Raw genomic sequence first — 16,078 nt, 5'->3', positions numbered from 1 at the left:
CGGAATTACATGTATGAACGCCCTGGGACGACATCTCTAATTGGCCATTTATGTTACTAAAGAGACCGTTGATGCAAATCTCTGGCTCTAATCAATAAATTAATTAATTTATAATTGTAAACTCTGCAACTTACAAGTGAAAACTCACAAGAACAAGCTAGCTCATACTTACTCATTTTTTGGGTCGCCTTTTTTATTTGGAAATGCCCAATCAAAAATATGATTTATATTTTAAGCCTTTCACAAAATGAACTTGTGCAATATCAGATTTTCTGTCATTTGCATGTAGTATGTAAATACCTGTAAATAGCTTAACCGTTTTCTACCGCTTTGTGTCGAACTTCGCGGAGGGTAAACTGCAGAACTTTCTATTGTCTTCAGACTGGAATCCTGCAAAGATTACCGGGGACCGGGATAGATGGAATAAGGTTTAGTTCGGCTGGGATCGAACTTGAGCTTTGCAGTTCGATTGATATGTCTCAGTTCCTAGGGTTTCGAAGACCCTAAAGATTATAAATAATAATACAAATATTTTTTCGATTTAATTACAATTGTGTATCTCTGAATTAAGAAACCTACCCCAGAGTAGGTGTTAGCCTATAGAAAGATCCAGTCGTGTGGGTACTTCGCCCATTCAAAACCAGAGATGCGATGCACACATACACGGCTCAATCTTTTAGTCCAGGACTTGTCCTACACGCACCGACGATAGATATGGCCCCTGACTCACCAGTTTACAATCTTGACAATGCAGAAAACAGTTCCCAAACAAATTGAGCTGTTGTATCATACATACGTCTAATATAATATTTGCCATGGGATTTTTTCTCCAAGGCTGACCTTGCTAAATTCTTCAAACCCTTACTCTCCTCCCATCCCCTCTGTTAATTCAAATTTCTTGACATCTGCATCAATTACAGGTTTCTTGCCTTGACCGCCTTGCAGCTGGGGGACGGTCTCCTCGTACCGTCTATGAAATAAACAACTCCGTCGTCTGCAGGGAGAGTGGGTATATGTAACACGATTGGAAGTAATTTGGAATAATTGGATCTTCATATTTTTCAGATTTCTCAAAAGTGTTAGGTGCCATATAGGTGAATGTTGCAATATTACAAATTACTCATAAAGACAAGTGTAACTTCAAAAGAAAAGCAGATGAGCTTACATTTGCAGATTAAATCGACATTACTTCACCATCCAATTACCCCAAATTAGTTCCAGTCATGTTATGTGTGGTTTGTGGCAAGCTGTATGGAATATCAGCTCAGAGGAAATACACAATTTGTCTGCCGATGGCTTATGCCACATGGGCAACTTTAGCACAATTTTGAGAAAGCACAATATGCTAGTTAACTTGTCACTGTAAATAGACAGATGAAGACAATGATTATCATTGGTGGAGACTATACTCCACAGTTTATTGAATATTTTATTAAAAGAAACCATCTTACAAATATCTATGCTGTATCACTTAGTCTCTCTTCCTGTATCTTTGATATATTATCTAAAATCTGATTTGCTCCTTTCCAACCAGAAGGAACTTGTTTATTTTAAATAAATAAAATAAAAGTTTAAATTTTCCAACTTTAAGGCATTTGTTTCAAAGTCATGGATGACTCTTCCATAAAGACTTCTTTTGGAGTTTTTTAATTTTTTCTTCTTTTTTGAGAGATTTGTTTAATTTTTTTTCTTACTGTTTTAGCAAATTTGACGAGGAAAATTGGTCTTCGATAGTTTACGCTTGAATTATGGCATCTGAAACATGATTCTTGAGTACAGAGGCAGAACATTTCGAAAAGTGTGCTCCTACCAACAACCTATTTTAACTCAGAGAGATTACGCAAGATTGCATGAGAAGATCTATCGCCTAAATAATTCCTCTAAAGAGGGTTACAGTGACACAGGTAAAAACATGGTTTGCCTTGTCTGAATCCAAACCTACCAACACGAAAAACACAGATTCCTTGATTCAGACTGGGAGAATACTCTTCAATAATTCAAGAGGAAATGCTGCTGAAATGCAAGTTGTTCTTGATTTTTTTAAAAACAATTATTTTAACAATCAAGGTCAAAACCTTTCAGATCTAAAGTCAGAGGGTCTTCTTGTTTATTTCAGTTGGATTGATGAGTATGTCTGAATTGGCCCCCTGTCTATCGGGACACCCTGTATCAATGTTTAAATGCCAATGATGAAACAATGTTGGGGCAAGTGAACTTCCTGTTGATAACTGTATTAGTAACATTTCCTTCAATAACTGTGCGAGTGACCTTAAAGGTATACTGTCACCTGCTCCCATTTTGCCACAGTTACCATGGAAAGAGAAAATCTAATAATCACAGATTTTAAATGGGTGGCCGCTTTTTAAAAAAAAGTGCCCTCACACGGGCATTTTGAATACAAAGGAACGCCCCTTTGACCATATATGGGCATATTAAGATTACAGGTGACTGTATACCTTTAAAGTTTGCCATACATGTCCTGTAACACTTTCACTGAACTGACATCAAATCTAAACGGCAAAGTATGATCACAATTGTGATACAGCAATAAGCAAAAAAAGTAAGTGTTTGATCTGGCTCAAAGCCAGTGTATCCTCTAACTCACTGCATTTCTGAACCTTCTGGGTAAACAGAGAAATACATGGAAAGTTCTACACATCAGGCCTATGATGAGTAAACTTGTCTTGTATGAAACCACAGGTTGAGTCGGTGGTGCATTAATGTCGCTTAGAGGATACACTGTTCAGAACCACTCATTGAAACATTACATCTAACATATCTGTCCCTTATCAAACAGCACTATTAATATTACTACATTTCAAAACAAATAAAGAGTTCATTCCACTCGAGAAATCGAAATTTACAGCAGACCTAGTCAAATTCACAGACCAGCAAAGGAATAGCATCTCTTTGATAACTTTCTACAAGCTATGTCAGTGCAAATGCAGCATACATTCAGCGATAATCTATGTACACAAAATCTATACCTTACTATCTGTATATTTTGAGATCTGTTAGTCTGATAAAAATTTACAACAAAATTGAGTGCACAATACCATGCCGGCTTTCAAATTGGTTTTATACATCAACAGACTGTTCGAAGTTCAATGACAACACTGGATTGCAACTATTGAACAGCTGATATGTGTGATAATGGTGAACTTGGGCTTTCAAACTGTACACTGATCAATGTAGTTCTCTACTACATATATTATTCACACCAGTGAATACTCAATACATTCGCATATGTAAATATGTCAGTGTACTTCACCAGAAATTTGATGAAATTAACTACCACAGGAACTGCAGCTCACGGCTCGGTCGTCATATTCAGACAAGGCTAACCATAAAGCATTACAACGTACAGCATTTTGATATTACACTTTTATGGCTGAGGTGGTTGAGACATAGTACATCACACTTTCAAAACTGCCCTTTTTATTGTTTTCCTGATATCACTGGGACCCTCGTGTACATGAAACAGAATATAATGCTTTCTAATATGTGTGCATAGTTACCATGATAATGAGAAATATTCCTGTATGGTTATATGATACCCCCATCCCAAGGAAATATTGAGAATAAAATTTTGTTATTATGAACTTCTAAAATTTTTACAATTCCCTGTTTACAGTAATTGTGGATATTTCTTATCCTTTAGTGTTATTTTTTTTCTTTTTTAAATATTCCTTTTTTGGGTCTATTTTGTTGACCAGAAACCCTTGTGGTCTTAAATTTTTATCAGGTCAAAAGTTAAAGCAAGGCAGAGAAATGTACAGATGTGTGTAGTACTTGATGGACTTGAGAAGTTGGAATAGCCAAGGTTAAACTTCTATCTCATTACAGGAATGATTCAAGTTGGGCTTTTAAAAAACACAAAAGTCAGCTTTTGTTCAGAAGGGTCTCAATAGGACGCTATGTTCTTGGTGTCTCTTTGTTTGCCTCTTGTTAGTGTCCTGGCTTTGAAGGCCGCTGAGTTGTACATGTGCTGTGGTAATAAAGAAAGATAAAAAAAACATACACCAATTAACAAATCTTTTCGATAAAATTTATAATTCTGTTCATTCAAGTGATCTTGACCAAAGTAACTAACTTGCTAAATGACTGAAATAAATCCTTGATAATCTGTTTTATCTTCTTAACGTTTTAACTTCTTTCTGGCAGGTGTTGTCAGTAAACGCGATGTGAAAACTTTTCAGGTAACCTTTACACATACCAGCAAAATGCAGGCTCCAAAATCAGTCGACAACAGTGATAAATTGACGTGATATGTGACATAAAAACCCACGTACCCTTTCAAATTTACTTAGTTTCAATGCCTTGGAGTCTGCTAACGTGAGTGGGGCGCCAAGATCGAAGATTTCTCTGAAGAGTTCATTTTGTTTGAGATGTAGATTCATACCAGCACCCAACATGTCTCTCAAAGCGCCATACTGCGTCTTCCTTACCCAGCTGTCCAGCTCTAAAGTCTCGCTGCCAAACTTGATCAACTCATATGGTAGTTCATTGTCCTGTACAAAACAACATCAGGTAGCGGGTTAATACACATTACTCATAGAGTTGGTTGTATTATTAACGTCACTGCTAACAAAGCTTGGAAGCCAAACAGTCTATAATTGAGAGGTAGTGACATTAACTTGATAGTAACAAACTTTGAAACTACCGGTAGTAATCAGAAAACAAATATCTCGGGCTTGAAAAAATGGCCATCTATTAAAAACAAATGACATTGATAAACCAAACATTGGTGGCGCTAGAAATAAAATTTTCAAATGCTTTTGCTATGCATAAGGAACAATGACAGAATTTTCTGCGAGAATACTAATGCCTTAGTGTGAGGTGTCTGAGTATGACTTCTAACAGAACAAATAGGAAACCTGTTGTCCTTTTATCAGGAATTTGTTAACATCCACACAAAAACAACGATGTACCTTACTGTTGTTGATGGAAATTCACATCGAAAGCCCAAGGGAGACAAACATGTGACAATGCCCCTCTCTGCCATAGTACATATCTTCCTAGAATAACACTGTCCTGATTTTTGGAAGGGATTTCTATGTTTGTTCAATATCACCTCTTTTAAAATACATGACTCATACCCATAATTTTCAACATTGGTTTTGTTGCATATTATGTAAAATCTCTGGCACAGAGCATACACCAGTCATTAAAACAAATATGGTTACGGAATTTAATTACATGTACTATTATATTAGTCTATTGTTGAAATCTGTAGATAACCATATCAACTTGTTCACCCCAGTGCCCGTCAACAGGTCCGCAATCATAATAACTGATAAGACTAGGTTTCAGCCATACCACGGTTGTAAAATAACCCACCTCTACTGTCCTGAGAACATCTCTAAAACTGGATCTCTGTTGTCTTCTGTCTTTCTTTGCTCTGTACTTGTTACTATCAGTTGCCAGTTCCTTCAGCGTTACCTTCAGGCTTTCAATGTTGTCATCGTCAAACGACTGGAAAATCAAAAATATACAGCTGATTTAGCGCTGAACAATATTTTCAGGTTTCACATACTGCTCCTCAGCACATTAACAATAAAACATCATTTGTGAGTTTCTAAGAGTGCTCTTATGTTTTACGGGACAAATGTCAGTACCTGGATCGGTGAGAACAAAACATGGTGGGAAGTCCACACACTTCAGAGTGCAAGCCCACCAACCAGGGAAAGATTTCAAGTGTACAACTGTATTTGTTTTCACTTTGACATGTCCAACTGCTAACACATCTCCTCGACAATGTCAGGTCAAAACTGAAACAATTTATGGTAGAAATTCTGAAAGAAATTTGTCGGGTAAATGAAGGTTCTGGTGATGTAGCATTAGCCTTGACACTGACTTCAACACAAATGTAAAGAGACTGAGGTGAAGCAATGAACAGAACCATGGTTATTGAATGACAACATTTTATAAGTTACAAGTTATCTTTTGACGGATGGTTGACACGATAGCTTTTAGAAATTTTACTATAATTACAGTCTTGAGTGTGCAAGAGTTGACATAGTGGCTGTTTTTTTCCTTTACCTGGTCTTGTTCTCTCGCAAGTTCATAGAAGAGAGCGATGGCTTCACCAGACGCTATCCTGAGATTGACATCATCACTTCGTAATAGTTCTGCCAGTTTAGGTAAATGGCTGTAAAGAAATTGCATTGCACATGAAATTAATTTGAGACAGCTATGGTCTGAAATATCTGAATATTCAAAACTTGAGTCTAACATGTTGTCAGGCTAAAATACTGACTCCCATGATATGGCTACTCAATCACTATGGCTCCTAGAAGTCCGCAGTACACTTTCCAACTTGTACTGAAGTTGTTTGGGTGATAACTGATTATTTTAATGCCACAAGCTCTACACACAGACTTTCCTGGATTATATCACTTTTGAGAGTTAAAAGAAATAGGCAAGAATGTATGTGACAAACCATTTGATAACTTTAACACCTTTCGGTTTACACCTATTTTTTATAGCATGTTACTGATATTTGCTCTACTGAGAATTTCATCTTTGTACAGAAGTTCTGACACTTAATCTCTGTATCGTAATTCTGACTCACAATGCCAAGAAAGATTTTTCACAAATTGGTTTGACACAAAAAGAATTGAAGTAAAGCTGAACTCACGTTGAAATCATCGCTTGTATATGGGACTGAGGAGATATAGAAAGTAAGAGAGTCCAGGCTGATAGCGCTGCTGTGTGAATAGCTGTGATGTTAGGTGAGTGTGACGGTGAACTACCATCTCCTTTCAGATATGACGCTTTAAACACTGATTCTACCAAATTCATCACCTCTATCACAACCTGCAAAGGATGAGAAAGGATATTTTTTTAGATTTTTCTGAACTGTTGTCCTAAACTTTCAAAAAAGTCTAGTTCAGTGGTCCTTGGGGCCATATAAGTCATAGAGAGGTCACCAGACGGTACAACTGGCAGTAACTATTGCAGTGGTCTCAGGGTGTTGACATAGCTACTGGCCCTACGATAACAAAATCTTGGAAGAAAGAAGAATATGAATTTACACTATCGATGCATAGATTGAACTAACTACCTAAAATACTGTGGTTTGGTGGCCACTCTCTGAAATCAAAACTTTCTTACTATCAAGAAAATAAGATGATTCACACAAAGTGTAGAATAATGCAAAAATAGATGAATAAATACATACCAGCATATCACCAGCTGCTATAAAACAGCAAACACAAAGGGCCATTGCACACTGCAAGTAAACAAAAATAGACAATCAGACAGCTGTTCTTTGCTCTGACCGTGTCAATCTGAATAGAAATCTCTATTGCTCTAGTAACAAAGAAATAGCATGGTACTTATCTGTACGTGAACTTGACGGAAATATGTAAAGATGTTAACTATCAGTCATCCATGTTTTAACTTTCTACCTGTGCCATATGATGTGACTGCTCTTTGTTCACTTTTAACCCTCTGAGCACTCTGTTTTCACCAAAATATCGGAGCAACATTAGAGCAACATTCTACCAATTTTCATAAATTTTTCTGTAATTTTTTATAATTTTGGACCACATTGACACAACTTTTCATTGGCTACACTTTTTGACCAAAATTTAAAAATATTGAAAAAAATATCTAGATCTAAAAAAAGATGTTGATGTAATATTCTATAAAGGCAACAAAATCTGACTTTGGCAACAAAAGGGTTAAATGGTTGCTAATTTATAAAATATGGCACTGCAAGTACATGTATATGGATTGAATCATGGGAAATCTGGTCACGAATCAAAATAGTCAAGCACACTTTAATAACAAGCGACCTAGCGGCCGATATAGCTCCGCTGTGTTATGTAGAGAATAACTATTTTTGACACATGTTGATGAAGAAGGTGGAAATCTTTGATAGCTCAATGCAGTGGCCAGAAAAAAGTAGCTAAAATAGCTGCAAAAATACACAATCGAAGATTTCATCATACTTTGAATATATCACATGGGATCATCCCTAAGAACATGTAAACCAAAGCTATCTCATGAGTGATTTTTTTGAGAATAAAATTTTCTGACCAAGAATGGCAACAATTGCCCCCCAAAATAAAATTTGCAGATTTCATCATAATTTCAAAAGATCAAATTCAGTTCATCTATAGAAACCTGTATACCAAATTTCAAAGCTGTTAGAGCAGCTATGTTATGCTATGTTATATCAATTTATTAAAGTGTCATGTGTGGTCTTAAACAGCTTGGTTGCCTCACCAAGCCCCAAGGGCTTACAAGACACGAAAACAGTATATTTTGAGAAACACATTTTTTAACCAAAAATGGAAAAAATTGACCCAAAAATTCAAAATTGCAGATTTCATCATAATTTCAATAAATATTATTTAGTTCATCTATAGAAACCTGCATACCAAATTTCAAAGCTATCAGATGAGTAGTTTTGGAAATACACATTTTTTGACCAAATATGGCAAAAATTGCCCCAAAAATACAAAATTACAGATTTCATCAGAAATTCCATATATATTACTAAGCTCATCTGTAGAAACCTGTATACCAAATTGCAAAGCTATCAGACCAGTACTTTATGAGAAACACATTTTTTGACCAAAAATGGCAAAAATTGCCCCAAAATTACAAAATTCATCATAATTTCCACAAATATCATTAAGGTGATCTGTAGGAACCTGTATACCAAATTGCAAAGCTATCAGATGACTAGTTTTGGAAATACACATTTTTTGACCAAAAGTGGCAAAAATTGCCCCAAAAATACAAAATTGCAGATTTCATCATAATTTCATTAAATATCATTTAGTTTATCTGTAGGAACCTGTATACCAAGTTTCAAAGCTATCAGATGAGTACTTCTGGAAATACACATTTTATGACCAAAAATGGCAAAAATTGCCCAAAAAATACAAAAATACAGATTTCATCAGAAATTCTATATATTATTTAGTTCCTCTATAGAAACCTGTATACCAAATTTCAAAACTATCAGACCAGTACTTTTAGAGAAATACATTTTTTGACCAAAAATGGCAAAAATTGCCTTAAAAATGCAAATTTGCATATTTCTGCACAATTTGAACAAATCTGAAATAGATCATCCCTAGGGACATATGTACCAAATATCAAAGCTATCTGACTAGTAGTTTTGAAGAAGAAGATTTTTAAAGATTTTTTTACCAAAAATGACAAAAATTGCCTTAAAAATACAAATATGCAAATTTCACCACGATTTGAACAAATCTGACTGAAGTCACCCTAAGTAAACTGCATATCAAATTTCAAAGCAATCGGACAAGCGGTTTCAGAGAAGGAGATTTTTTTTCCAAAAACACCAAAAAATGCCCCAAAAATACAAATATGCAAATTTCACCACGATTTGAAGAAACTTAAGTGAGGTCACCCCAAGTGAGCTGCATATAAAATTTCAAAGCGATTGGACTTGCGGTTTCAGAGGAGAAGGCAATTGTTGACGGACGACGGACGACGACGGAAAATCAACCTATTTGATAAGCTCCGCGTCGCTGACAGCGGAGCTAACCAATAGAACACATACATATTCGCTGAGTATACATACGAAATGAAGGTTTCACATTCAATTGGTTCAATTGTAAATTTCTTGTCACTGCATAGCAAATTTTTGCATCTTTGGTGGGTAATACTTAGAGATAATATTTCAGGGTATACATATTTCAACCAGTACTTGTACTTGAATCATGGCTGCCAGATAAGTGTCATTGTCTCTTGATACTCACACTAGCTCTAGCTTTTGAAGCGCCATTTTTGTCCTGCAATACTTTGGTTAATGTTGATTTCAGCTCATTGAAGACAGCCTCGCTCTCTTCACCAGCTCCTAGTTGACAGCAGAGTAACGCTGCATCAACCGCTGCTAGGGCTTGTTCTTCACCTTTCCCTAGGACAGGAAAAAAACAGTTGCGTGAACCCTTCCAATTCTCAAAGAATCCGCCTTATCAGTGTCAGCAAGTTAAGAAACAAATGAGATCAAATTGTCAAGGCATATTGTCACAAATCAGAACAAATGCTTTATAATGTTTGGAAAATATATTTAGCAGAGTTCAATAGAGTGGGCCTGTAAACCGTCAGAACACCAAACACTATAATACCTAGCATCCACTGCAAAGTGTATGAAAGACATCACTTTCATGGAAAAACACTTTGTTCAGACCAAACATTCTGGGTTTTTTTTCAAAATTGTGCTATCATTGACTTTACCATGTTCTTTTTGCCATTGTTGACATAAGGTGACCTTAGAACATTTGCGACAGAGGTTTCCGCTGTCAACATAAGTTGACCTTAGGTCATTGGCAGAGGACATTTACCTTTCTTGAGACATCTTTCAAAACAGTCTGTCAGCGTAGCTTTCCTTTCCATGACAAAGTCATAGATGTATCTTGTAGACAACGCTTTCTTTATTCCTTCTAAACATATCTGTCTTCCCTTTGCACTGTGGATCAAATCAACGGAATAGTGAGAACAATGAATTTCGCATGACCATCTCAGGGTTCCCTGTTCTTAATGCCAATTTCACACTTATATCAAGCTTCTTGTTTAACTTTTGTCCTTCCAGACCTACCACTTTCCCATCTACATGTACCTGGGTCAGTACAATGTCACACTGAATCAAAGCCTACATCTATTTTCACTTATTTGGCATGTTGTGTTATTGCTGGTTCATTCAGGGCAAAATAATGTTTTCAGGGGCCTTCAAATGTTCACGTCTTTGTCATAGTACAAGATATAGGACATGCTATGCATCACTAGTTTTAACCAACTTCACCTGATGGTGAATCATGAACTGGGCAGGATAAGGGGGATAGTACATTGAAAATTGTCAAAAAATAGGTATTCCAGTTTCTGCTCCAATGAAATAGACATAGCCGACCTTGTATGGCAATGCAGTATGCTACGCAGCTGTGTACAATTTGAACAGCTGCTAGTCAGCTGAAAAAAAACTCTCTATCAATACATTATGCTAAATGTGATTTTATCAAACGTGAGACACACTCACCTTTTCTGTGTGGTGCCATCGATGAAATCTTTGAGTTTCTCCTCAAAGTCATCTGTCATGTCCATTTCATCACCAACATCAGCTCCTAGTGAAAAAAAATAATTGTGCAATATGCCGCGACATTTGGTCATTGAATAAATCAGCTGGTACAGATATTTTTATATTTTGTAATGTTTTTGGGGGCTATCTCCTCTGAATGTTTACAGAGATCAGTTCTTCAGCATTGTCAATGTCATGTTTGATTTCTGAGGCTTTCCATGTATGCGGTTCAGAGCAATGTCATCATGATGTCACTGGGTCATACTGCAGTTTTTATGGAGGGACCTAATAATAGGAAACAAAACAGTAATTGATTGTCCTGTCTCTTTTGGGGAATTCTCTGGAATTGGAACTTGGCCTTGATATCCTAACTGACAGTTTAAGTTTGAACAGTCAATGTCACAATTTGAATACATCATTTATATTAACATTAAAGACATGATTAGTATAACATGCTGAAATCAAATTTAACGCATAGGAAGTGTGCAAATTTTGTGAAACATGTCTCATAAATTCTAATAAAAATTATGGCTGGTTTCACACCTACTGGGTAGTGCAATGGTCAGTGTTCTTGTTTACACAGGTATTCTACATGTGCAATCAATGCATGTAGCTCGGCTCAACCAATATGAGTAATATACAATCGGTATGTATTATCATGACTGACAAGCAAATACCTCACTGGGTGTTATATGGGATAATAAGGTGGTCTTTCCCATAATAGTAACACACTAACATGCTGGGAAAAGCAAATGTGTAGCCTGGTCTTTATGGTACAAACTGAATTAAATGCATGTATTCTGTGTTCATTTACAATGTCAGATCAGTCTGATGTTATTTTTGGTAACTGCCAGTTTTTCTTGTGAAACTCATGTACATATTTTCATGAACGTTTTATTTAGAAACTTTGCACAACCGGACAGGAAAGTGGTTAGGAATAACCTCATTCAACATCACCGGGCAAGCTGAGAAGCCTTCACACCAATGGTTGCTTTTTCACTTTTGAGCATTTTTACCGTTATGTTTTTCACTGCTTAAATCTAGGTCTCCAAATTAAGAAATTGATAATTATATAGTAGGAATGAGGAGACAGATTAATTTATACATAACAACCTCTCATAGACAAACAGCATCGTAATGTTGAAGTTTCTTGAATCTTGCTTTTGTTCACAAAATATTGATAAAATGGCATGATCCTTGTCTGTTTGTAGGAGGAAAGGTGCTTGAGACTGCTAAGAATACTACGATATGACCCAAATTACAGAGAAAGACAAACTTGTACATGTACACCAGTGGCCATGTTTTGTTTCTTCGTTTATTGTGAGCTCATTGTTCCAAACCACCATATTTTCCCAAGCCATGGATGCACGTACGTCTTTCTAAAACATACGCAGACTGACAATTTGACGATAAATGATAGATCATCTACTGGTACTTTTAATATCGGACTCACCATCTTCTGTGGGTGTCAAACTGTCATGATCTGATTGTCTGCTGCTGGCTACACTAGCTCTGTCATCGAATGTCTCATCTTCACTGACTTCAGCACTGTGCCGACCTCCTGATAAGACAAAATCCCATGCATTAACAGTAGGTTGGGAGGGGATGGGGGTTATCCTTTGCCTTGCAAACTTATGGCAAGTCATGACAACAGGAGGAAATTCTTTCCCAGTACTAGTAGTTACATCTGCATCTTGTAAGATTGGACTTTGCACCAAACCAAGTTTTCTTCAACTTGTAGGTACTCCATTTGCAATTACGAACAGATAGTACAATGGAGTTCAAGGTCCTTTGATTAAGGCCACAATGAAAGATTCATCATTTCCATATCACATACTGATGAATGTAAATTTCATGTAGGTCAAGCGAACTTTAAGCTTTGTTCAATGACCTGATAAATTGTCCATTACTCAAGGATGTAATATTTGCAATGAATACTGTCTGTATGTTGTTAGCGCCCAGTATAGACATTGATTTGTGTTTGCTAAGAACCCCGACAACAATTCCATCCATTATTAGTTGTTACTTCCTTGTTCCAAAAGATGGATTCCAAAGAATGTTGGTTATGGAAACTCGGTATAACAATATGGCACGATGTACTGATCTGTGCTCATACAGGGGTAGGACAGAAACAGGGATGAGAATAGAATTAGAAACCACTCGATAGACCACTAAAAACCTGCTGACAGCTGGATACCACCGTGAACCCTGCAAAACCCATAGTTGACTACTACAGTAGAGTCAAGTGGCCACATGAGGGCGTTTTTTCAATGATTTTCTATACATTGTTGCCATGTGCCAAAAAATCATATTGGCCTCATAATTCGTGTTGGTTTGACCCATAAAAACATCGGCAGGCCTCCCTCAACACCTTTAGGAGGTTGCCCCACAGGGTGAATGAAATTATATCAAGATCATGAGTGCAGGAATGAGAATGGTATTCATAAGTTCATGGTTGTATCCATTTGCACAATTGCAGGTCTGTGAATGTGCTGGTATGCTTACATTACAACAACAGTGATCATTGCATTGTGGAACTTGTGTACATAAAGTGACTTGTATTCTGTACATAATCTCTTAGAGTTGTTGAAATAAACGTAGTGGTAGATAAATGCAAAAAAAAAAAATTTCATGCAAAATACTACTGTTGAAATGGAATTTTATGCCTCATATACATGTACGCCCCATCCAATTTAGAAATGTTTCGCGAATATCCTTGTCGTTTCCTTCACAAAGTCTGTTTTGCTGTGAAGAAAACCAAAATGTTACACTACAATTTGATTTTCTTTTATTAAAGCACAACAGAATTTTTAAGAGAAGCTTTCTATACTACCCCTGCCATTACTAATAATCTATTTTAGTATGATGACTCATGAACCTGAATAACAAAACCCTTTTATGTTTTTATTGTGCAACTTCAAGAACATAATATTAAAGTTGGTGAGTCATGTCAGATTTTCTGTGCTGAAAAAAGAAGCTAGCAATTGTGTAGGGTTTAAGCAATAAAATTGGATTTATATCAGCAGTGCAAAAGTTCTTTTGTGTGTATTATGATGGTCTCATTCACTTCTATCTGCCACTTGACACTGACTGCATGGAAGGTGACAGGCAGGTACATGTATTTGTGATGTTACATTAAAACAAATGTTGTATGCTTATGAGTTTCTACACTGCTGTCAAAGTGTGTTCAGTCAACAGCAACTCCCCTGCTATACAATGCCATGCCCTTTGTCGTTTTGCAACAGTACCCATGGTGAAGTGATTTTATTATTCAATGTCAACTGCTTGGCTGAAGTCTTTCTTCCTTATACACAAGTCTTTGCTATCATGTCCCCTTGACCTTCAAATCATGTTCAACTTTACAAAAGGTTTCAGATCATGGCAAAAAGTTAATTGCTGTTTACCTAGAAATCTTTGTACAAATACATCACTTAGTTACAACCCCTGATTTTGATATGATCGTAAATTAACTGACTGCATAAGATGTCATTTCAAAGTCCATGGGAATAGGAACAATTGTTGATTATGTGTGCTGATAGTGCATCTCAAACGGAAACTGCAATTTATGATGAAATATTTGTTTTCATCTCTCTCTGTTCATATTTTTGTTTGGGGAAAGTGGTAATCCTGTTGACAGGACCACTAAATATATAATATATTCGTATTAAACTTACATTATGTAAATTTGACCTTTCCACCTATATCTCCAAGATCTATGAATCTACTACCATCATAGTTTTGTTGGTACCATTCTACGAAATTTTTATGGATTGGCGGCTTTCAAACATACAGCGATAACGCTGACATGAAACATGAAGCATCAGGGGAACCAAGAGTACGGACCAGGTCAAATCTTGCCTGAACTTGAAGAGAGAAGACATGTATGATTTTAGGTGTGCTAAATCGGACAGACATGGGCTTTCAAAACCATCGGTTCATGGAAGTGGCACACAGATGGTGGGCTGTAACTTACAGCACAAGCATAGCTGGAACTTTTACTTTGGTGTTTGAAATGAAATCATAAGAGAATTCGATCGACATCGTAATACATGTTTAGTACATTTCATTTTGTTGTGTCAGTCACGGTGGTTGAACTGGAGACGCGTGGTGCGTGCACAGAGAATGTTGACCTCAAATATGATTTGACGTCGACCTCGGTCAAGCCGCCCATTCAACCGGCTTTTCCAATTTACGACACCAATTTTGGAAGTTTTAGTCAACTGTGACACTTACCAGGTGAAATACACCAAACAAACCAGAAACCTGAATGAAAGTAGAGTCAATCTCCGTTTCGGATCGAAATATTTGATGAAGTCTGACACGTTTGTCAGGTCGCCATACCGACTGCTACACAGTCACATATGGGAGACCATGTCAAGAAACGTGAACATACCTTTAGTTTTCTTTTTCCCTCGATTGCGCGGCATTTTTCCGTCCTTAGCGGTCAGATCACTTCTTTGATATTTGTACTTTTGTACCAGATACTATTTACCGTAAAATCGTATACAACTGTGCCAGAAATCCTGTTGATTAAAATGAAGTAGTTGGGAATACAACCTTCGCCGATGATGCATTTTTTTATTATACCCTGTTACATAGCTGCGTTTCAAATTGAATGGCGCCAAGAACACTTGTTCGTGATGGCGCGAACTGATTCATGGGACTTTGTAGGAAGCCATTTTTAGGGTATATGGTGAGATGTTGCAATCATCGGTGACGTAGGATTTCCATATATAGACGTCATCGTCTTGGTTGAATCCACGTGCGCTTTGAGCTGGATGGTTCCCGTTTCCAAAGACGTAGGTGTTCCAGGAAACATAAAAGAAATGGAATACTTTGACGACGCGTCAACGAGTACTATTTTGGTATTACCCTTGCTTTTCAAATAGCTTTGTTGGGTCGTGTGTATTTTTTTTTCGGATATATTTAATAAGCTTTAGACGTAGGCTTACTAAGCTTACTGTCATCGCCCTTATACACGGAATGCCGTTTGAATTGAACAGATAATTAAAAAACATA

At 36.7% G+C, this 16,078-nt stretch overlaps 1 protein-coding gene and 1 long non-coding RNA gene across 2 annotated transcripts in view; one reads left to right on the top strand and one right to left on the bottom strand.

Annotated features, from left to right (window-relative positions):
• Positions 1–2,032, top strand: part of LOC139134903 (uncharacterized) — a 29,171-nt gene extending 27,139 nt beyond the window's left edge. The window contains exon 5 of the long non-coding RNA XR_011552899.1: positions 921–2,032. This is a non-coding gene — a long non-coding RNA (uncharacterized lncRNA). The remainder of the gene's footprint in view (positions 1–920) is intronic.
• LOC139134902 (interferon-related developmental regulator 1-like) lies at positions 1,388–15,653 on the bottom strand. Its single transcript, XM_070701991.1, has 11 exons — positions 15,453–15,653; positions 12,513–12,620; positions 11,021–11,105; positions 10,332–10,456; positions 9,747–9,904; positions 7,184–7,234; positions 6,641–6,819; positions 6,043–6,151; positions 5,341–5,475; positions 4,293–4,511; positions 1,388–3,988 (listed from the first exon to the last, which is right to left on the bottom strand). Exons 1-11 carry the CDS (start codon positions 15,484–15,486, stop codon positions 3,905–3,907), a joined length of 1,287 nt encoding a protein of 428 aa, XP_070558092.1. The 5' UTR covers positions 15,487–15,653; the 3' UTR covers positions 1,388–3,904.
• Between the last annotated feature and the right edge of the window lie 425 nt (positions 15,654–16,078).

This window comes from Ptychodera flava, chromosome 6 (assembly GCF_041260155.1).
Source record: "Ptychodera flava strain L36383 chromosome 6, AS_Pfla_20210202, whole genome shotgun sequence".
Taxonomy (NCBI): Eukaryota; Metazoa; Hemichordata; class Enteropneusta; family Ptychoderidae; genus Ptychodera; species Ptychodera flava.
Note: the sequence above shows the minus strand (reverse complement) of the source record. Positions and strands in the feature narration are given on the sequence as shown.

Bases quoted from the DNA above. Each gene is read 5' to 3' on its own strand.
- LOC139134902 (XM_070701991.1), bottom strand. From the start codon at position 15,486: ATGCCGCGCAATCGAGGGAAAAAGAAAACTAAAG. The intron at 6,820-7,183 runs GTATGTATTTAT...CATCCTTTGCAG, and splicing joins TAGCAGCTGGTGATATGCTG to GTTGTGATAGAGGTGATGAA. The intron at 3,989-4,292 runs GTACGTGGGTTT...TTATTACCACAG, and splicing joins AACTAAGTAAATTTGAAAGG to CACATGTACAACTCAGCGGC.